Genomic DNA, 23443 nt, shown 5'->3' with positions numbered 1-23443 from the left:
TCCCTCGGCACCCTCAGGTGAAGAGCATCTGGACCTATTGATTTAAATACATCCAACCCCTCCAAAAGTTCCCTAACTAGGTCATCCCTGACCCTAGGCATGGTGGTGCTGCCCCTGGGTCTGTCCGCAGTTCTAGTGGGGAAGATGTCTCGGTCTCTGTTCAGGAATATGGAGGCAAAGAATTCATTAAAGAGGTCAGCTTTTTTGTTTGCCACAATCACCAGATTACCAAACCTGTCCTGTAGGGGCCCCATGTTACCTGGTGTCGCCTTCTTACTCCCTTTTGTATTTGAAAAAGGACTTTTTATTATCCTTAATTCTGGTCACTAGCCCTAGCTCCATCTCTGCCTTGGCCTTCCTAGCAGCCTCCTTGCAGTCACGAGCAACAGAGGTGTAATCCTGCTTGGTGATAGCCCCTTGCTTCCACTGTTTGTACGCCTCCTTTTTTTGCCCTCAGGCATCCCTGGATGCCTTTTCTGAGCCATGGGGGCTTCTTAGTACTCCTGCCCCCCTTGGTGCGCATTGGGACCGACTTCCTTTGAGCTCAGAGGATCGTCTCCTTGAAGAACAGCCACCCGTCTTGGACCCCCATCTCATTGAAGTTCTGAGACCCCAATGCCTCTTATACCAGCCTTCTTAGCTTACAGAAATCAGCCCTCCTGAAGTCGAGGACCTCTGCCTTGCTGCTTGCTTTCACCACCCTGTGCTGGATAGTAAATTCCAGCAGGCAATGATCACTGTCACCCAGGTTGTCAAGTACCTGCAGACCCCTCACCGGGTTGTTGCCTGTGGCAAAGACCAAGTCCAGCAAGGCATTTCCCCTGGTGGGACCATACACCTCCTGGGTTAGGTGGAGGTACTGAATCCCAGCTAGGAACCTACATGAGCAGTTGGACCTGGCTGACTGCTTCTCCCAGCAGATGTCTGGGTAGTTTAGGTCGCCCATGACAACCACATCCCTTGTCCTTGCAGCCTCCGGGAGCTGACCTGAGAATTCCAGGTCCAGCTCGTCCCCCTGGTGAGACGGTCTGTAGTAGATGCCCACTAACAAGTCCCTTTCCCCACACCCCCCTTGCATTCTCACCCAGAGCACCTCATTTTGCCCCTCCTCCGACTCCATTCTGATCATTGAGGACAAGTATAGCTCTTTGACGTATAGTGCTGTACCCCTCCGCCTCTTTTCCCTGCTTTGTCCCTCCTGTACAGCCTGTATCCCTGGATGTCCGCTGCCCGGTTGTGGGTAGAATTCCACCAGGTTTCTGTGAGCCCCACTCGGTCTGGGTTTTTGCTAGGTAGCAGGAGGGCAAGCTCTTCCTGCATATTCCCCATGCTTTGAGCATTTGTGTAGAGGCATTTGAGGCCTCCTGTAGGTGCCCATGCTGCCCCCTTGTTCCTAAGTCTGCCCTGGTCCCTGTCACTTACCTGGTTATTGCCTGTGCTCATCACTCGGGTTGACAGCAAAGTGTCCTCATGTTCCTCTGCGTCCACATCCCCCAGCGAACCTAGTTTAAAGCTTGCTGTACAAAATCAGCCAGCCTGGAAGAAAAAATGTGCTTACCTTTTGGGGAGAGGTGAAGCCCATCCCGCCTGAGCAAGTCCTCTGTGCAGAAATACAGGTCATGGTCCAAGAACCCAAGGATCGTTCCAGTTCTGCTCAGTTGACACTTCTGAGTTAGTGGCAGCGTGTTATTGCTACTGCAGTTTTTCTGGGAGGATGACTTGTTGTTGAGGAATGCAGGTTGAGCCAGTCCTTGTACTATGGGGCTGTGGCTGCCACTTGAAGTTTTTAGGCTTCAGTGATCCAAAGATTAGAAATCAAAACCCATATCTCCTGCATGATGTGGATTTCTGCCAAGCTGCTGACCTGGCCTGGCTTGACTTGTATTTTGTCCCTGAATTTACTGGTAAAGATATTCAAATCCACTGGCTTATCCCCTGGTAATGAAGTGTGGACACCTATTGAGGTCCATTTAAACTCAGTACAGGAGAGATATAGAGACCTGTAGCTAATCATGGAGTTGATCCACACAACCTAGAGAAGAAAGGGAGTGACTAGAAGAGAGCAGTTCCCTACCTCCACACTTGGAGGAGAGGCATCTTGTGCACCTATTCTATTTCAAAGCAAAATGATGAGTGTGGGTGGAAAAACCTAGGTTACTTTTTAATCTTTGCTCCCACTTTCTTTATTTCCCCATAAAGATTAATTACCTTTGCTATCTGACTTTGCCTGTCAGCTCTTTGTGTACTTTCCACTTGTACCTGTATTTGTAATCTTTGTTGATGTTTCTTTTTTTCTTTTGTTTTTTAACTGATTGGCTTTTTGGATATTTCTTTTCTAAAAGGTGACAATTTCTGCAGCATCCCCCCCTGACACACACACTTTCTGATGTGTGCTAAACTATGCACTTGCTCTTCCTCTTGCTGCTACCTAGTGTCATCTCTGTACCTTGATAGGTGACTGCTTGGAGCATGATTTTTTTTTTTTTTTAACAGCCAGTCAGATTGCCCACAGTGAAACAGATATTTCTGTCCAGACTCCCAGCCCTGGACAGAAATATCTTTTAGCTTTTTTTTGCCCAGCCTAGAGTGAATAGTGGGTCTCCTGGGACATGGACTGGGAACACGGGTCTCCCCGTACCCACTCAGCTGCCTATAGGAAAATCCTTTTTTCTCATACCTGATAATGTCTATGACTTGTGCCTACAGATGCATGCATACCAGAAAGATATGTAGTGTTGCCCTCAGTGTGGGAGAGAGTCAGTTCATACTGCCTGTTGACGCAAACAGAAATGAAAGTATTCAGTGTCTCTTATGCTTAGCGGTTTGGCATTTTTTCAGTGAAAGGTTAGTACTTTGTAACCTATTTTTAAGGAGAGGAATCTTAGTAAATATTCCAGTTTGCTAGTTCTTGAAAGGGAATAAGACTAGGATCCATCATAGCTACTTTGCAGCCTTTACAGTTTGAGTTTCTATTTAGCAGTCCTCAGAACTGTAATTGGAGAGAAAGTGAAGAGTTATAGAGTAGTTAGCAGTGTTAGTTGCCTACTTCTGTAGCCTCTGAAACTTAGTCTACAAGTTGCCTCTGAACAAATTAGTCTAGTCTACAAGTTACCACTCTGCCCTGTCTTCTGGAAGATGTATGTTAACAGTCTCAACTGATCAAAGTGGCTTGCAAAACTGTACAGAAAAGTCAGAAGGTCTGCCTGTGTATAAAAGCTGAAGCAGTCTTGTTAAATGAGTTCTGGCTGTAATTTGACTGGATTGATGACAAGGTTGTGGCACTGCAGCTTCTTTCCCACAGGGAATCCCAAGTCTTAGTTTCCATGATCCTTTGTAGTGGCATATGGCCTTCAAAGGAGACTTTACCCTGTTTAACGTGATTGCAAAAATTGCACATGAATGAATTTACTTATTCCTTGCCCTGCCGTTTCTGTTCCCTCCTGTACAGGAAAGGAGTGGTGCAGAATGCACTGTGAATGGCATTTCCTATTTTGTTAAACTGGCAGCATTTTAATACAGAAATAGTAGAGCCAATACTAGCACAAGAATTTTATAGTAGTAATTAAGACATTTGGGGCATATTAAGAATCCTTTCAAAACTTGGGCTGTTTTCTTAAGAGCAAGAAAGGTGGTGTCCCTTCCTTCCCCTTTCTCTGGGCTGTAGCAAGGCGAGAATATTGGCTACTTTTTCTCTTCATCTAGCTTTACTGAGAACATCAGATCTCTTGATTGTCTAGATAATATGCCTTTAAAATAAGTGATACATAACTTATTAAAACCTGAAATTAGTTCTTCTATCTGCTTGAGGAACAAGCTTGAAGACATTATTTGATGAGGTGCCTCAGAATCACAAAAGAGGACTGGATTTGCACATGAGAAATGCCTTTAGAGGTGAAGACAATTTAATTAGCTCAGTTAAATTTCCTGAAGTCTAAGGAAAACATCTGTTACTTTGTGCCTAGATGAGAAGTTATACATCTTTCAAGTGTTTCTAGTGGGTAAGTGATACTTCACTACTAAAAGAATTGAATAAATGATCATTCCCAACTGAAAACATCCTAAACCACTTCTTAACTGTTTATACTAAGATACAACTTACCCTGTCTCCACTGGAATTTTAAAACATGAGCATAAACTATTGTCTTTGATTAGAAAGGTGCATTTTAAAGTCTAAGCAAATCCTGAAAAAAGCATGAATTTGATTTTAGCCTAGGTGGTGGTGGTCAATAAGAAATGATTGATAGTTACTTGTAGACAAGTATTCTCTAACAAACATAGAATTTGGGGTATCTGACGAGTTTCAAACTCCACACAATAGCTACTTTTCTTCTAGCTTTGCTTGGGTCATCCCAGCAAGAAAAAAAAGGTGTGTTCTGTGAGAACCCATTGCCCTAAAATGCAGGGATCAGACAATTTCTATGATGGATTTTTATTCATTCCACTCTCTAAAAGCAAACAGCGATATTTAGTAGAAAGCCCTTCCGATCTTAGTAACAAAGTAATGGTCTCTTTGGGTTGTGTGTCTGCGTATGCTTATCGAGCATCCATTGTAAGGTCCGAATCTTTCAGTCATCTGAGGAACAATTGGGACCTGAGGCACAGAACCACAGAAGGACTGAAGTAGATCCAGATGCTTGATGTCACAAAATTGTAGATGCTTAAAATTCCAGGTCAACTGCTGCCCAGTCTGGTTGGTGCTTGAGTTTCTATGGAGGTTATGTTCAAGTGCCTAAAGATGTGCTGTCTTGGTGGGGCAGAGCAGCTTAATATTGAAGCTGCATAGGAATCCATTCTCCAAGGACTGCTTTTATTATATATAATAAAAATCTAGACTTCTGAGCAGCCACCAGAACCCCAGTCTTCCTTCTCCCAGATGAATACCCTAATCACAAGGTTAGTCATGCTTCATCTGGCCCCAAGAAGTCTTCATCTGCACTGTGCAAAATGAAAAGTCTTCAGCAGAGTAAACTGTAACCCAGTGATTAGAGCATCTCCTGGAGTTTGGGTTTAAGCCCTACAGGCAGAGTGTGGACTTGAAGCCAGGTGTAAAAGGCCACATCACATGCAAAAGGTTGGACCACTAGTTATTGTATGACAATAGCATCACCTTCACTTTGGCCTCACTGGCTGTGCTTTAAGGAAAGCAGTGAGCCCTTTTCAGTTATTTATAGAATTGGCTTTGGGGCCTTACTCCAGGAGGGAATTCAGGGTTGTGAACTCTGAACAAATGTGGGTGCCCAGACCCAGGAAGGGATGGGGTTAAGACCTACCCTTCTCTTCAGCATTTGCTCTTGACACCTAGCTTGTATTCCACTTTAGGGGTTGGGTGTTGGGTGCCTGAAAGTTAGGCTTTGTTGATGCTCAGCATCACATTTCAGTTTCTTTGTGGATATAGCTCGGGTCATGCAGGAAGTTGAGTGGGGAAGTGAATGCGTCTCCTGAGCCCCAAGTTTAGCACCACAACTGCTGGACTTGCTCTGTTCTCATGCACAAGTTGAAAGTGAAATAATGTAGTCAGGCTTAATATTTAGATGGTTGTTATAATTAATCATTAATAAAAAGTTAAGCAAGTGTTAGTCCAACAGGTGAAATTCTATCTTAACCACTTTTTTATACCTTATGATGATACGTTTAGAATAATCTAACATGTTATAAATCAAACAGACTTAATTGTGACACTGTTATAAACAGAACCCAGCTGTAAATCAGTTTGTAGGGAAGCTGGAAGTAACTCTTTGTTGGCAGTTTAAAGAGGAGCTGCAAGTAGTGAGACCTACTGTGTTTTCTTTAAGTGTCTGGTATGCTGAAAGAAGAAAGGACCAAACTGAATAGACTATTGATTTCATAGACATTAGGGCTAGAAGAGACCCTGTAAAATCATTGGATCCAGCCCCCTGCCCAAGGGGCAGGAAGTCAGCTGTGGTCAGATCACCCCAGTAAGATAAGGATCCAGGCGTTTTTTAAAGGTATCCAGAGTAGGTGCTTGCACCACATCTGGAAGGAGTCTATTCCAGACTCTGGAGACTTGGATGGTAAAGAAGTTTTTCCTTGTGTCCAGTCTAAAATGGTCTTCCAGCAGTTTGTGACCATTTGACCTTGTCTTCCCTTGGGGTGCCTTGGTGAACAGACTTTCTTCCAGTTCCTGATGCACACCCTTTACTTCTTCACTGTGGTTTAGCAATTTAACTTCTTAATTTGTTTGTATATACATTGAACCAAAACAAATCTGCACAGTGAAAATGTCAGACAAGACAACTTTCTTCCCCTGTACAAAATAAACACAAATGTTTATATGTTTCACTTTTTAAAAGAATTCAGAGCAATAGCCAAGTAACTTCTGGAATGCTTTAATAATTCTACTCAGTTATTGGACCAATGGGTAAAAGGGCCGGGTAAAATGCATTTTGAAAAAAAGAATGTTTTACTCCTTGAGTAACTTTTTTCTCGTTATCTGCCTCTAAATGTCACTGCAACCTGTTATTTCTCAGGTTGGCCATCTCATAAGGTTAGCTGAATCTAAAAGCAGCAATAGCTCTGTAGGGTAATATTATCACTCATTGCTCCCAATTGATTGCATATCACTTCTAGTGCTGGGCAGTTGTGTTGCACAGGATTAATTATGATGAATTTCCTTTTAAGAATACTGTTTGAACTGGCATAGTGGGTTGTATGGTAGGGTGCCTTTAACAGTCTGTATTCTGCAGATGTTTTGGAAATAGGTTCCAACTTTTGCCAGCTAACTTTTTTTCTTTATTTGGACTGAGTGCATTTTTGAAGTTGCATCATTTCCTTGGTAAGAACAGTATTTTATTTTTGACCATAGCATTTGTCAGGTGGGAGGAATCCTAGGTTTCAGTTGCTGAGAGCTGCTAAGCATGAGCCCTCTGGTGGTGACTCTATGGAGAACTTGAGCAGTTTTTCTATAGTACCTTTCCCATGGCAGTTAGATCCATGATGTCTTGGGCATGCAAAGGCTTCATTACTGTTGGGGAGAGGGCTGTTACTTTGGCTTAGAATTTAATACATGGCATTCTTTTTTTTACAAGCTTCTTTCTTTTCAAGCAGTAAGGACCTTACTGAAAAAATAACTTTTAGTATGGGTGGTATTATAGCTAACTACTAGAATTACTGTTTATGCCTGTTTATATCTTGTGTTTAGGAAACTTTTTCAGTGTATAAAGTACATCACTGTGGGTTGGTTGGTTGGTTTGTTTGTTTGTTTGTTTGTTTTGTTAATCTCATGGAAAAAAGAAATAAAAAGTTCCTGTTATATGAATAAGCCTGCAAACCTACATAGAGAATGTAGACATGTGCTGCATTTCTGTAGTCAGAAGTGAATGTCTGTTCGTTTGCTTATTGGCTCAGTCTGCGTAGCATGGAGACTAACCTGTGAAGATTGAATCAATTCAGCCTTCGGCTTTTTGACTGTACTTAGCCTAAAGTAGTAAATGGGGAATACGAAGTGGTGTAAGTGACTTCTCTACTGAAATATCACATCTTCCAGGAGATCGCAGGCAGTCACAATGAGATAAGTAAATGTAAAGGAATAACAATGACCGTTGAAGTATTACAAATAGATTAATATTTATATGCCACTCTTCCCAATAGAGGCTCAGAGTGGCTTAAAAGAGAACTGAGTAACTTATAAAGAGAAAAATGCTTATAAAACAGGAGACTACAAAACAGAAACACACTTAACAATATCCCAACCTAGCTTTGTTTGCCAAGTACATGCCCAAATAAGGTTTTACAGTGCTTCTGAAACATGTCTAGGCTAGGGCCCTGGTGGGTCTTGGGAGTGGGAGGTCCAGAGCTGAAGGGCTACTACTAATGTATGGACAGAGGTTCGTCTTCACAAATTTGTGACTCTTTTTTGTTCATGATACTGGATTATTGAGAAAAATGTGCGTATTGGTATGCACCCACTTGACAGAGAATGTTTTCTGTCGTGGGCTGTGCAGTGGCAGTGAACAGGTCCTTTTTTGTCCAATGATCAGGCACTCCAGTGAAATAAGGTATCTTGTGTTGTTTGTACCTCAGTTAGAGTTGCAGTCATTGCTTGTTTTTAATGCTTTCATGCGTTCTTATTTTTCCTTGTGCTAGAAGAGTCTCACACCAAAGCAATGCAAGTAGGAAAACAGCTATTGCTGTTCTTGGCCTGCTGCAGTGCTGAACTGCAATGTCTGATGAAAAGAGGCTTTATCAACAACAAGGAGGGGAGTGTAATGAAAGCTCATTTTAGGAACATCTAAAAACAGCACTGTAGAGTACTTAAATTTTGATTTTTAACCTGAGTACTAATCTAAAAATGGGATATGGGGATATACAGAAATATCCATTTGCAAATTCAGAAACCCTTACAGAACTACTAATGTTGAAATATTTATGCATTGGAGATTAAAAGGGAACATTCTTTTCTTGGGTTTCCCTTAGTTTCAGAACCTGCATCATGGCAGAGACTTTTTTTTGGCCATGGGATTCTTCAGACTCAGTCGGCATTGCTCCTTAAACCCGGAGAGTCACTGTTTTTAAAAAGAACAAACAAAAACCTCTGCCTTGAGAGCATTTCCAGCCTCAAGATCATCTGGGAAGTAAACAGCAGCAGCATTGAATTTGCACATAACTACATGGCACAGGTTTAGTTGGGTCTGCAGTTGGCCAGTCTTTGGTCAGCAGGCATGTTCCATATTTGTTTACAGTAAGTTTTGGGCTGAAAGGCAGGTGGCTGAATCAAACTTGCTAGAATAGAGACAGTAAATTGTCCAGGGAGGAAGCAAGCTTAAATTCAGCTACTGTAAGTTACATATCCATTATTCAAGAAAGAGGTCGAAATTGTGGCTTTTGTAGAGAAGTATTTGGCACAGCATTTAAATAGGAAGGAGTGATGTTTAACTGCCTGTTTAAAGGGGTGGGGGGGTTGGTGCTCATAAGGTTTTTCTTGAATATTACACAGCCGTACCCTTAGGCATATGCTGGCTATGCTGAAGATCTTCTAGCCTCGTGTCTTTCAGACTGGGTTCTGCAATAGGTCATAGGGGTTCTGCAAAGAGATTGGGGTAATGGAGTGGGCTGGGAGATGGTACACTGTCATTGTCAGGCTCAGTCTCTTGGCCCTGCATCAGTCTTTAGGATTGGGGTTAGGGGCACCATAGCAGAAGTGATATGAAAGGGTTCTATGACTGTAAGATGTCTGAAAACCACTGTTTTAGCCCTCTTGTTTTTATTTGGTGGTTCCTTCTGTGTTGGTAAGATGCTTGGTGTAGTGATGGCAGAAGGAATTCTTGATGAGGAGAGTACATTATCCACTGTGCTTCTGGGGTTCTCCAGGAGTTATTTCCAAAAATTGAATTGGCCTATCGCTGGATTGCCTCTCTCTCTCTAATGGCTTTTATTTCCCTTAGTGTTCTCTTGTTTGAGCTTCATAGCATCAAAGAGTATATTTCTCTTTTGGTTCAGATAATCAGAGTGGTTCCCAGAGTGCCTTCTGCCCCCTGAAGCAGTAACAAAGCAACTTTTTTTTTAAGGGAGTGTCTGTACAAGCTGGATAACACCCAATAATTACCAAATGGATGTGTGCTCAGGGGATCTGCTCCAAAATTGTTATACTGTACAAGGAAGGGGATGGCAAATCACCAGAATGGAGTCTGAGATTTAGGGCAGGTGCAACTTCTTAATTGGCTGCCTACAGGTAAACAGCATTTCAAGAGCTGACCACCTGTTTAACACCAGGCTTGAAACGGGTCTTCAGCTTGATGTCACCCTTGCCAATGAGTTTCCACATGCATAATTTGGTGTTGCATTTACCGCAACTCTCCAGAAGCCAGTATATTTCAGCTTTACTGGTAACTTATATTTTTCCCAAGATTGCCTGTAATCTTGAGTAGCCTGCAGACTGTTTTGAGAGAAACATTTTTAAATGCATCTATGAACTACAAAGTAATTTGGATATAAACCTTTTTAAAGTTATAGAGAATGCAGATCAGGACCAGCTTTTGATTGATTTATTATTATTTTTTTAACTTGTCTTTGGGTATTAAAAAAAAAAAAAAAAAAGACCTGTGGTGTAAGGCAAGTGAAACACCCCTGTGGGACCTAGAGTTAGTGATGTGACCTGAACCATGTAGAAGTGGAGACTCGGCTGTTGGGCCACATTTTATGCAGGTGCATCTCAACTTGGGTTAAACTCATCAGGAACCAGTTCATAGGCTGCTGCAATTGCTGCTGTATTCCATGTAGTATTTCTTAAATGGGGAGTGGAAAAAGACCAGCCTTATACAATAAATGTATACTTTAAGAAGAAAATGCTGGAATTGTGCCATAGTCCACAACCATGCTGAAGACCCTTGCTTCAGTGGTTTATAAGTGTATTGTGGTGCCATCTAGTGGTATATTCTTAAAAACAAATAACATGCTACTAACAGGAGGTGCAATCATAGTTGATGTTTGTAAATAGAGCTCTGGAGTCCCATGATGATTCCTGCCCCTTCTAAAGAGGAAACAGACCCTCCTATACTATTTTTAGCTAACCTGAGACTTCTCATGAGCTTTGCAGCTCGAGAAGGCTATTGGCAAAATTTTAAGATTGGAAAACTTTTGGGTTTTTTGCAGAACTTTTAATTTTTAAAGACCCTATCTACTAACTTGAGGCTACATTTACTTAGTTCTCCACAATGAAGACTGCCTCTGATTTGCTTTTAGGAAGGCTTAATACTATTGTGATGATTGTTGGCTGTAACTAATATTACTTTTAGCTAAGGGTTTTTGGGTGATTTTGGAGAATTTTTTACTATCAAAGTTTCTATGTAATTTGGAAACCATGTTAATGTTACTCTGTCTCTGGTTCTGAAGAGAGCCATTTGATTTCCACTTAAACCATCAAGGCAGAGAAAAGTTCTTATTTTCTACATCTTAGTCTTCTCTTAAAATGGGGTAGGCAAAATGCAGCCTGCCAGGCCATTCTATGTGGCCCGTGGGGCCCCTGAAAAAAAATTTAAATTAATATTTATCTGCCCCTGGCTGCCTGTCATGTGGCCCTTGATGCCTTGCCAAAACTCAGTAAGCGGCCCTCTGCCCTAAATAATTGTCCGCCTCTGTCTTAGAATTTTTTGTCCCTCCAGCTGTTACCAGAGTGCTTCAAGACATCCATTCCTCTGGTCAGGCAGGACCGTGTATTGGAGCTCCGTGTAATTAACTCTTGAAAGCAAAATTTTGTTTTGCAGATGGTATGGAAAACCTGGGATGTTTATATGGGGCCACAAGTTGTTATGGAAATAACTGGAATGAGTGGTGAACCTGACTGAGAAATGTGTAGAATGAAGTGAAGTCTGATTCTAAACTTAATCGCTTTTACCTTGGTACCAAGTAAAGACAGCCTTATAAAAGTTCTCAAGTGCAACAGTAATCATTTTTTTTTTTTTTTTTTTGTAGGATCTGATTGCCAGTTCTGATTTCACAGTCTTGTTTCTTGGATACCTGGAGTGACATGTACCATATAGGTTTCATTAGCACCATTTTATTACCTTCTCTGAATATTGTCAGGCAATGGAAATAGTTTAGTTCAGAGGATTTATTTCACCAAATGGGCAGCTTGATTGCAGAATACAAATGCTCAAGTATTATATCAGCAGTTAACTCCTTCTGTCTCTCCCTTGGTAGGTTTGAAAAAGGACGGATCTACACATTCATTGGAGAAGTGGTGGTTTCTGTGAACCCTTACAAAAACTTGAGCATTTATGGGCGTGACATGATTGATCAGTACAAAGGACGGGAACTGTATGAGAGACCTCCTCACCTGTTTGCAATTGCAGATGCTGCTTACAAGGCCATGAAGAGACGATCAAAAGACACCTGCATTGTAATATCAGGTAAACTGGAAAAGTCACTCCTGTTACTTGAGAAATGGTTGACCCTCTTATGATACTCCAGCAGGAAAGGAGAGGAAGAACAAATTGGCTAATGTCAACACTTTGCTTTTTTTAGACCCTTAATTTGTATGCTGTTTGCATGTGTGTAATTCAAAGACAATTCCCTTATGTGTTTTCAAGAGCTTGTATCAACATCTAGTTCAATCTATGTTTCTGTGTAGCAATAAGCTGAAAGTGATTTTTTTCCCCCCTTGCTACGTCTCTTTTCTGAATGGTTTAGAAGAAATTCTGTTAAGTCCTGTCCTTTTCTCTTTGAGAGCAGTGACTGTCTCCCCCAGCTTAGGTGACTAGGGTTATTGTTTCTGTAGCATTAGAACCACAGCCATTAGTTTGGCCATCAAAACAAAAGGAGAAGCTTGTGCTGTGAACTGTTGCCATCCGGATCCTGGTACTTCATTTCCATGATGTCCCTATGCTCTAGTAGCCTTAGAAGCAATAGACCAAGATAGCAGCTGAACACTAGTTTCTTGTATTAGACTTCACTGCCTGGCTACCCGCAAGCCTGTGTGTGCCAACATTTTTTTTCTTATAACAATATTCCTTTTGATCCTCTGCTTCCTAGGTCTTGTACAAACCTGTGAAATCATACATCACTGGTTCTAAATTAGCAACCAGGCAAGGGTACAATGATATTAAAAAGCAGTTCAAAGGCAAAAATGCTTTTAAGCTATTAACATAGAAATGAGACACGACTGTAGTGACTAGTGATTTCCCTTGGCTTCTGTTCTTTTCTTGGCTTATGGTACCCTTTGCTGTCTTTCCTTAGGTGAGAGTGGAGCTGGGAAAACAGAGGCTAGTAAATACATTATGCAGTACATAGCAGCCATCACTAATCCCAGTCAGAGAGCTGAGGTGGAAAGGTAAGAGCCCCCCAGAAACACAGGGGAAGAAGATTGCTCTGTTGCCATGTTTGTGTTTTTTCTGGTGTGTTTATTGCCAGGGCATCTGCATTTCTTTTATAATTGCATGCAGTTGTCATGGCACTTCATCTTTTTTTTGCAGGCAAAGTTGTTGACTCTTGGAAACTGAAATAGATTGTTAACAGACAATTGGGTACAAGGGTCAGGAGCAACTCCAGCCCTTTAATTTCAACACTTGGGAACAGATTACAAGGTCTTGTTTAGATATTGAACAACTTAAACTTCATGGAACCAAATGGCCATGTACATTGCAATGAAGTGTTTCATGAAAGGAATATAATCTTGTTTCAATTCGGCATTTTACATTCTTGTGCTTCAGAATGTCTAAATGTGCCCATTGGACACAGAAAAGGCTTTCATAACAATGATTCTGGCTTTACGGACCAATGCAAACTAAACTGAGCTTGGAGCAGGCTTGCAAGTGACATGCCTGTCAGGAAAGAGATTGAATGAATGAATGAGTTAGTACTTCAAGGGCTCAGGTTCAAGTTTTACTGATCGGTTGCAGAAGTTAATTCTCAGATGGATCCAGAGGGGGTACACTGGTGCAGCTGCACCCCCATTTCAGATTCCACCACACCAGGGGAGCCCCCAGAGACTTTTTTTAAAAGTTCCTAAAGCAAGTGAAAATCCTCTCTCCCTTTTCCTTCCTACTCAAAGGCACACCTCCTCCCTACCCCGACCTGCCTTTCTCCCCTGTCCCAGAGGGAGGGAAACACAAGAGTCCTGCTTGATGCATTGGGACCGAGCTTATCTGAGGATTGGCACAGCAGCAGCAGGGATAGAAAGGGAGTTTTCCTTCTCTGTCTGTCGTAGGGCCAGGCCGGGTGTTTGGGGGGGGAACTATACCCTATTGCTGCTGCTCCCTCCCCAGCTGAACTCAGACCCCACTCAGCCGAGCTGGTTGTGGAGCTTCTTTTCCCCTAAGCAAGAAAGAAAGTAGCAGCCGGAGGCAGGGGAGGGGGCAGAAAGAGGAAGGGGAGAGATGTGCCTATGAGCAAGAAAGGAAAGGGGTGGGGGGGAATTTCATCTGATTTAGGGATTTAAAGTCCCCAGAGGCTCCAGTGGCACAGTTTTCTCACACTGGTGAGGGTGAAGGAGGCTGGGAGCAGGGAAAGCAGCTGCCCCTACATTGTAGCTGTACATTGTACGGGAAATCCTGCCACCCCTGCCTATTCTAGAGCCTGAAGGCAGGAAGTCATAGAAATATGGGAAAGTAGGGCTGGAAGGGACCTCAGGAGGGCATCTAGTCAGACTGCTGCTCAAGGCAAGATCATCTGGTCTGAACAGGGACCAGGACAGCTCTCCCACCACAGGTAGGGGCAATCTTGGGGATAGCACTGCCAGGCCTTGGGTCTGCGCGGATGTAGTTGGGGATCTTCTGGAAGGGCTGGATGTTTTAAAATCTGTGGGCCCTGATGTCCTCCACCCATGGGTGCTGAGAGAGCTGGCAGGGGTCATTGCTGTGGCCTTGGCCCGGCTGTATAAGCAATCGTGGTCTACAGACCAGGTGCCTGGAGATTTGAAACTAACTAATGTGGTCCCCATTTATAAGAAAGGGAGAAAGGAGGACCCAGGAAAATATAGGTCCATAAGCCTCACATTGGTCTTGGGGAAAATCCTTGAAATAATTATCAAGGGTCACATCTGTGAGGGGCCAGCAGGGGAGATTATGCCCAAGGGAAATCAACATGGGTTCATCAAAGGCAGGTCCTGCCAAACCAACCTGATGGTCTTTTATGTCCAGGTAACTAAATCCCTGGATGATGGTGTCGCTGTGGACATAGTCTTTCTGGACTTTAAGAAGGCCTTTGACACCATCTCTCTCTCACCCCATTCTCATTAATAAATTGAGCAATTGTGGCATTGATGCCTACACAGTTGGATGGGTCAAAAATTGAATAATGGGGTGTACCCAAAGAGTGGTGGTGCACAGGTTGTACTCGACCTGGTGGGATGTGAATAGTGAGGTCTTCCAGGGCTCAGTCCTGGGACCTACACTGTTCAACATCTTCATCGGCAACTTGGACGAGGGGTGGAAAACACGTTGTCCAAGTTTGCCGATGACACCAAGATGTGGGGAGAGGTGGGCACGCTTGAAGGGAGAGAGAGAGGCTGCAATTAGATTTAGACAGACTACAGAAGTGGGCAGATGGTAATAGGGGGTTCAGTGTAGATAAATGCAAGGTGCTCCACCTGGGGAGAAGGAATCCACAGCATATATATAAGCTGGGGAGCTCCCCCCTTTTAAGCACAGAGGCAGAAAGGGATCTTGGGGTCATTGACGGCTCGTTCATCTTGGAGTCAATGCCAGACGGCAGCCAGCAAAGCCAACTGTACCTTGTGATGCATCTTTGCATGCACGACAGGCTGGCCCAGAGAGGTGATACTCCCCCTTTATGCAACATTTGTCAGGCTACAATTGAAGTACAGCTTCCAGTTCTGGGCACTGCACTTTAAGAAGGATATGGCCTGCCTTGAGCGGGTTCAGAGGAGGGCCACCCACTTGATTGGAGGGCAACAGGGCAGGCCCTATGAGGAGAGGCTGAGGGACCTGAACCTGTTCAGTCTCAGCAAGCGGAGGCTGAGGGGGGATTTGGTGGCTGCCTACAAACTCATTAGGGGAGATCAGCAGCAAATAGGAAGGGCCATATTTCCCCCCAGCAGCACCTGGGGTGACGAGGAACAGTCGCTGCAGAAGCTGCTGGAGAATAGGTTCAGGTTAGAGATTAGGAGGCACTATTTCACTGTTAGGGTGGCTAGGATCTGGAACCAACTTCCTAGGGAAATGGTCCTAGCTCCTACCTTAGGTAAATTCAAAAAGAGGCTGGACGAACACCTGTCTGGGGTCATGTGATCCCAGCATGTGCTTCTACCAGTGGCAGGGGGTTCAGACTAGATGATCTGTTCAGGTCCCTTCTGACCCCAAACTACTATGAAATGATGAACCACCCTAGACAAGTGTTTGCTTAACTTGGTTTTAAACTTGGGGAGCAAACTCTACTTTCACACGCAACTACCAGGCATAATGCTCAAAACATCAAAACAGCTAAATTTGCTACAGGTTAAGCCAGGGGATGAGAGCACTGTCAGTATCCTGCAACTAGAAAGATGGGAAGTTGCTTGTTAAGATATATGCTCAGGGGTTCAGAGGAAGACTACCATGCCCCACTAACATGACCCTGACTAACATTTCCCACTGAGCTGAAGTGTTCCAGGATAGTACGGCACTTCATGCATATTTGCCCGTATGTAAGTTAACACCTAGTTTCAGGGAGTAAGTTGTACAATTCAGTCTTGCTGTTGTTGAAATCCTCCCCTATAAATGGTTTGTCAATAGAAATTAACTGTACAATCTAGGAATCCCCAATTTGAGGACTTGTCCTGTTCTGTTTTCCCTCGTATATATAAACTAGAGTGAAGAACATGTTGTTGAAATCCAACTGTGTGTTGGAAGCCTTTGGCAATGCCAAAACCAACCGTAATGACAACTCCAGCAGATTTGGAAAATACATGGATATCAACTTTGATTTCAAAGGAGACCCCATAGGTGGGCATATCAGTAATTACTTACTAGAAAAGGTAAGCTGCATTCAGATGTGGAGTGCAAGGTTTGGATTTATTATTGCACATTGTAAAACACAAAATGGGTTGTTTTCCTCCCAAATCTATGTCAAGTAGTTTATTATGTATTGTATGAGGATGTTTCAAATCTAGACCTTAATTGCTCTGAGTCAATAAAAGTATAACTGAAAAAATATTGTAATACAGATACTAACTTAGTGCAACACACACCTTGAAAACTGTTGTTTTCAGAACTCTTTCCATCACAGAATTTCTGCAGGGGGAGGTGTGTGTGTGTGTGTGTGTGTGTGTGTGGCATCCTAAAATTAAATCTGAGATTAATTAAACATCTCTACAATCGCCTCCCACAGAAATTCCTTGCACTGGGATCTCACTGGTCAAAAAATAACATGAAGATTTCACTGTATACATACAAAGAGCAGTGTATTTGTTTAAATATTACGCTGAAGTGATGCCATCATCTTGCGTGGTCATCTGTCAATTTTATATTGCATTTTCCAGGAAACAGATGACAACAATGCCTTTTTGGCATCTAGACTGTAGTGGCTAAAAAAAGGGACACATGAAACCTAGACTTCCCCCAAACATGCGAGAGAACAATGAGCTCAGTTTCTTGGAAGGGATTTTTTTTTTTTTTTTTATATCACGTGGCTTTCATGTATAGGTCTGACCCCATCTAATAATTACACTTGTCTTTTTTCTCTAGTCTGTTTTCAGAATAAACATTTTGATGTTTATATACTGAGTGCTGACACTTGACACTTTTGTATAGCATTATGATTTAAGCCAGTGATTCTCAACCTTTTTGGCCTTGCGGGCCACATGAGTGGTGTAGATCCAGTCTGTGGGCCAAACTGAGTCCTGGGGCCTGGTTCTTCCCCCTCCTTGCCTTGAATGCCAGAATTGGGCCTTGTGACCCTGATGCTGCTCCCTCCTGCCCCTTGCATGCCAGGATTGGGTCTTGAAGGCTTACCCCCTACAGAGGACTGGGTCCTGCCTGCCCAACACTGCTCCCTCCTGGCCCTGTGTGCTGGGATTGGGAGCTAGATCCAGCACATAGGACCCAAGGCTCTCTATGGGTCTGGAGATTTGGCAGTACAGGAGCAGGCACAGATTTCCTGTTGCCAATTCTGGACCTGTGGGGAGTCCCATGGGCCAGATGACATGGTGTTGCAAGCTGAATCTGGCCCGTGGGCCAGAGGCTTAGCATCCCTGATTTAAGCCATGAAGCCATAGATAAAGCCTTTTTATCAAGTGCTTTTGACTGCCATCCTATTCCTATTTCTATTTTAATTTAAAAATGGGTTATTTTGGAAGTTGCATATGGATTTATTTGGTTAACAAAGACAGGAAATGCCTTTTCAGTGCTTCATAAAGAGGTCTCTGATTTTTTTTTTTTTTTTTTTAATTTTTAGGTTGGCTAAACATGTCTGAGCTTAAAAACAATCATTTTTACAGTAAGCAACTTGCTAAATCTCAATGGATCTTTTTCTGATTCACAATCCTGATGATTCCCTTAGAAAGACTGGCACTCTGACTCTCCTTAACAAAAACATCATAGCAGACATGGCTCTGCAGTAAGCTTTCATTCATGAGAGTGCAAACACACAACATATGACATACATGGGTGCAACTTATGTAATTTAGTATGTGAGAGGCAAGGCTTTCTAGGGCTGATATCTTTTATCAGATCAACTGCATAGTTGGGATAGACTTAGACAAGCTTTTGAATGTGGTGCATTCTTCCTCAGCTCTGAGACCTGAATCTATCCTAACCATGAAATTGGTCCAGTAAAAGGTATTGCCCACAAAAATTCTTGCCTTTTTTTTTTTATTACATATTTCCTGGACCCTCATGGCTACACTATCATTCCGGCACTACCATCATTTAGTATACTAATGTTAGGCTGCTACCCAGAGGTATAGAGTGCTACAACAGCCTCTGATAGGATTTGCATTGAGCATAACTACTTTGGGATGAAACTGACTGGAGCTGTGGACACACAACCACAAGTTACTGGTGTGACTTACACTAGGTATAGTTATTCCTGATTTTCTGAGCAGCAACTTTACCCAGTGTGGAGTGACTTATGCAGATGTAGGCTTGCATATTTGTCTGCTCCACTCTTATACTTGTGTAAAGGCAGTTCATATCGGTGTGAATGTCAGTCTGTTCCCTATGATTTCATTCTTATAAAATATTCTCTATTTGCCAGTGAAGGCTTTAAACAAAGTTAAATAACACTGCCCAAAACAAAGTATGTTGCTATGCATTCATTGGTTTCAGCATTCATTGAACTTGCAGAATATCGTAATGGTCAGTGGTTGCATCATTACTATGACCTTGAAGTTTCAGTGTAACTTAATGATCTTCCTTCTGCTGTATTTTACTTGGACTTAACTTGCTTTGAAAATTTCTGTCCCTTGTTCTTAAACATTGGTTTTGGGTTGGTTAGAAGCAAGGTGTAACTTGAAAAATGGTGGAGAGGTGCCACTACTTTGCCTGTCTTAGTGTATGAGCAGAAGAGTTTACCATATGCAGCATTTGCTGGTAGTCACATGGTAGTGTTCCTGTTTTCCAGCTGTTAATTATATTGGATGCTAAAAATGAGACTCTGTGACTTCTGCATGAAAACAGTTACCATTGTTGCTATAGATGCTGCTGCTGCAGATGCTGAGCTTAAAAAATAGCCCATTGTCCTTTGTCATCTGTGGAATGTTTCTGGTTGACCTTGACTCCCCATGGATCAGGGTCTGCCCTGTGTCATACTCAGCTAATAATGTTCATAAATAGATTTTTGTGGGAGGAATTTTATTAATGGTACTGAATGATCGTATTGGCATTTTAAGGGAGGGTATTTAAGAAGCACCACTGTCAGTGTCTAAAAATATGCATCTTGTATTGGTTTCTCACAGTCACGGGTGATTGTGCAGCAGCCAGGAGAACGAAGCTTTCATTCTTTTTACCAGGTAAGGCTGCCTTATTTAGACCAAGAAAACGGCTGACTTATTCTTATGCCCATGGGAAATTACACTTTCCTTTTGTGAGCACTCCATGAAGGGTTCCCTTTGTAATCACATTTAAGCTGATGTTCTTCCAGATTCTGCAGCTGACTGAAGATGCCTAGTTTTTTGAGGAAAGGACTATAGAAAGGTGAAATATTCCCCATACTCAATTCTGTGTTAATGTTGTATAAGCTTAACAGGGCATATGAGTGAATTTACAATAGTATTGTGCCTGGGCTTTAACTAACTAACTTGCTGTAAGTCCAATTCTCTTCTTTCTTGTAAGTCACCTAAAATTCTGAGTTGAGTAACTTCATGGAATGGAGTATATTTTAAATCTTCCTTCATTGCCCTGCTGGGAAAGGAATTGGCCTGCAAGAGTAGCCCTCTTCTTTCTCTCTTCATAAAGAGAACTGTCACCATGCCACCTCTGTTCAGCATGTTGTGATGGTATGTTTAGTCCCTTTCTAACAAGTTGCATCTCCAAAGATATATTCCTTGCTACATGCTGTGAGACCTGTCTGCTCCTGCAGCTTGCCAAAATATGTTTGATGTCATAACTGCACAGGGGGACATTAAGAGGTTTAAACTTGTCTTTCTGCCTGCAAAAGCAAGCGTGTGGAAAGCATCTCCTTGGAAAGCCCTTCCCTTGTTATCATGGCTGTGTAATGGTGCAGGTAGCATATGTCACAGCCACAGTGCTTGCCCAGCCATTGCTTCTTACTTGAAAATCTACTGGGTAGTATTTGTCTGGCTTCAAATACCACAACTGTGGTTTCCATGTTATTAATCAAAATGGAAAGTTATAATCATGCTTATTCAGCCTGAGGAAGAAGGACCAGAATGTATTAAACACTGGTCATAAGTAAATGACTTGGGCTAGTACTCCAACCACAAAATTGTTGGAGGACATTTTTTTTTGATTCATGATTTCTTTTTTATGCTATTTGTACAGCTTCTCCAAGGTGGTTCTGATCAGATACTGCGTTCGTTACACCTTCAGAAAGATCTCTCTTCATACAACTATATCCGTGCTGGAGCTCAACTAAAGGTGAGGCTGTTATCAACAAGTTTCAAGTAACTTGTGTAAAAAATGAAAATATACCTAGAAGCACTCATGGTCTTCCTCATATCAACAGTTTAAGGCTTGTGAGAAGATAATAAAAGGTGCAACCTATTATTTGGGTTTTTAATAAGGGTTCTGGCACTAAACGTCATACAATTGTGGACCTAACAGCAGAATTTAGGCCATTCCCTCCCCACTTTGTCTGGTCACAGATGAAGGGATTAGACTCAGTAACACGGACATTACCAAGGCTGCTAATATAGTATGAGGTGTTGGGGCAGATGCCCCAATACTACCACCCTCTGAAAGATCTACCAGGTATTCTAAACTAGTGCCTACAGGGGAAGTAGACAAAGTGGGCATAATGCAGTACAGCCATCACTTTCAGAGGGTTTCCATTCCTGACATCTAGTACACTCTTAGAAGAGGTCCTTGAGCAGACGAGGAAGGAAAACTTATCCTTTTCTGAGGACAGCAAGTTACCTGCACGTAGTTAAATATTTCTGGAATAATCACAGAACTCAATCCTGCTGATTTTTGGTTTTTTTTGTGTACTGCGTATGAGGAAACTTTTTTTGGTTTCGAGTGCCTGCCTGGTTGCCTGCTCCCTTCCTGGAGGGCAACATGACAGACAAATTTGGAAAGGACCAAATCAGACCTGTACAGCTTTTCCTCTAGGCCGTCCATAACCTTACCCCAAAATGGGGATTAAGATATCAAATGCATGTCTCAAAACACTCTTGAAAATCAAAACTTTGCTCATATGATCTTTGACTGACTGTACTTGTACATATAGCATATCTTTCCTTGAAGGAAGAAAAGAGAATTCCAGTCACGTCATTAAAAGACCAGGAAAATACAGGACTACAGTGCCCACCTGCCATGGTGGGTTACTATACCTTGGCCCTGCCTCTTCCGTACAGGAGTTGGAATTGTAGTGGCGAGGGTGGACTGCTTGGGATTGGCATGTGAACAGGCAGTAAGGGGTCAATCTAAAAATTCAGGACCACATTGCCATTTCTCTGAATAGATGATGGGATACAAAGCTGGTGGTACTTGGGGCTGTGGTGCATATCAGTTTCCAGCCTAAGACTTGGACAGACTCTTTTACCATAGTGTAACCATTGGTTTTGTACATTGGCATAAATTTATATAAGGATTGAGAGCAGGCATACATGCAGCTTTCCAGGGTAGCTGCACAAAATAGCTACTGCAGTGCCTCACCATTGAGGTAGCAGGGGAGCCTGTTTGTGTTGAGCAAATGGCTAACTGGGGTAAGCTGCAGAGAAGCTACCTCTACACCACTGTAATGTAAATGGGTGTCATTTACCTCTGATTATTTCAGGAGTAATTCTAACCTGGATTTATTGAAATTACCCCATTGTAAGTGTTTGCAACATTGGTTCTCTCTTTTTTTTCCCTAAATACTGGTGTAAACATACTGTCTTTATAGGTCTGTTGATACAGTTTTGTCCTATTCTTAATCTCAAACAATCCTGGAAAGAGTGAGGGCGTAAGAAACCCATCTCCTGTAAATCAGACTGCTGCAATGCATTTACCATCAGAGGCTGTACATAGTCTTACCTCTAGCCTTTGCAAATTGGAAGATTCTGAACTATCTGAACAAGTACTTAAAGGAGATTTCTATTTTTATATGCACTTTTATCATGTCTGGGAGAATGATCCTATTTTTTTACATGGGCATTGCAGCTTTTTTTCTATGTAATTTCATTTGGCAAATGCTCTTGTGAACTTTTCCAGGATCATGGTAGAATTAATGTCGGCTTTAATGGAGAAGGAAATTCACTCCTATATCTTCCTAGACAGCTCTGATGATTGGGGTATGAAGGGGAAAAAATAGAAATTTCTGTTTCTGCATGCACGGCATAGCAAGATGAAGATGATTAAAGGGCTTTCTAGTTAGAAGTTAGATTTAAGTAGGATCAAGTCTACATCCAAAAGCATCAGAACTTGCTATTGGTCAGCATTAACCAGTAGCTGATACTTTTTTTTGTTTCCCAGTGCAAAGCTATGTTTTGACCTCTCCAGATGGACCTCTCAGGACTTAGGATCAGGAAGGAAACTTTGTTTTTTGTTTTCTTCTTTTGTTTTTGTAAAGTTAACTAACCTATATGCTGCATGCCTTCCTATCTCCGCTCTTCTGAGGGGCAGCAATGAATATACTGGTGATGCTTTTCAGACTGAAGATGTTATATAACTTACCTTTTGGCCTGATCCAGAATGGACCTTTGGATCCCTTTGCAAAGGCCCATCGTCCCTCCTGCTGATAAGCTCAAAATGGTAGTTGGATGAAGTTACTAGTGACCTTGCAGACCCCACAAAGGAGTGAACAAACCGTTTATTCACCAGCTAGTACACAGTCTACACTTTAAGACCTTTATTTCAGTAACAGAATCAAATACCATCTTTTCTCACATACACATGCTGTGGAATATAATACACACCTTGTTTTTGAAAGGCAGAATGAAAGAAAAAAAGATTTTTCCAAAGTTGTGGTCACATAGAGTAGGTATGTGCCCTAATTTTCAGCTGACTTGCCCACCATTTCCTGGTTAGCTAAAGCTGGAACTCTATCTGCTACTGAAGACTAGTCTTCATGGCTGGATCGATGATTTTGAAAACTGCTAAACAATCTCCAGGGCTGTGAAATAGAAGGGGGCAGATTAGGAGCAACTAGCAGACAGCAGAATTGCCCTAAGAAAGGTTAGCCTGATTAGTAGAACATCAAGACCCTTAAAAAGGAGAGTCATTAACGCTAGGCGTCTACTTAAATTTACTTAAATTTAGAATGACTGACTAATTTATGCTTACTTTAATAAATACAACCCATTAAGGTAGGTGCTTTTGCCTTGGTTGGGGGGAGGAGGGATGAGAGGGTGGCTACCATTTTGAGTATAACTGGAGCCAAGCAGAGCAGCTCT

At 42.3% G+C, this 23443-nt stretch overlaps 1 protein-coding gene across 2 annotated transcripts in view; it reads left to right on the top strand.

Moving 5' to 3' along the window:
• MYO1D (myosin ID) overlaps nt 1-23443 on the top strand; it is a 268077-nt gene that overhangs the window by 53817 nt on the left and 190817 nt on the right. The window contains exons 1-6 of one of the 2 annotated variants that reach the window (XM_090044298.1): nt 3983-3998; nt 11656-11864; nt 12691-12784; nt 16261-16426; nt 19346-19399; nt 20391-20486. In XM_090044298.1, coding sequence (XP_089900424.1) covers nt 11744-11864; nt 12691-12784; nt 16261-16426; nt 19346-19399; nt 20391-20486 — 531 coding nt within the window. In that variant the 5' untranslated portion in view covers nt 3983-3998; nt 11656-11743. Of the gene's footprint in view, nt 1-3982; nt 3999-11655; nt 11865-12690; nt 12785-16260; nt 16427-19345; nt 19400-20390; nt 20487-23443 lie in introns of those variants that run through there. The other variant, XM_090044297.1, reaches the window with a different exon arrangement.

Source organism: Crocodylus siamensis, chromosome 4, assembly GCF_052110815.1.
Source record: "Crocodylus siamensis isolate JL-2025a chromosome 4, ASM5211081v1, whole genome shotgun sequence".
NCBI classification, from domain to species: domain Eukaryota; kingdom Metazoa; phylum Chordata; order Crocodylia; family Crocodylidae; genus Crocodylus; species Crocodylus siamensis.
This window is presented reverse-complemented; position numbering and strand designations above follow the sequence as displayed.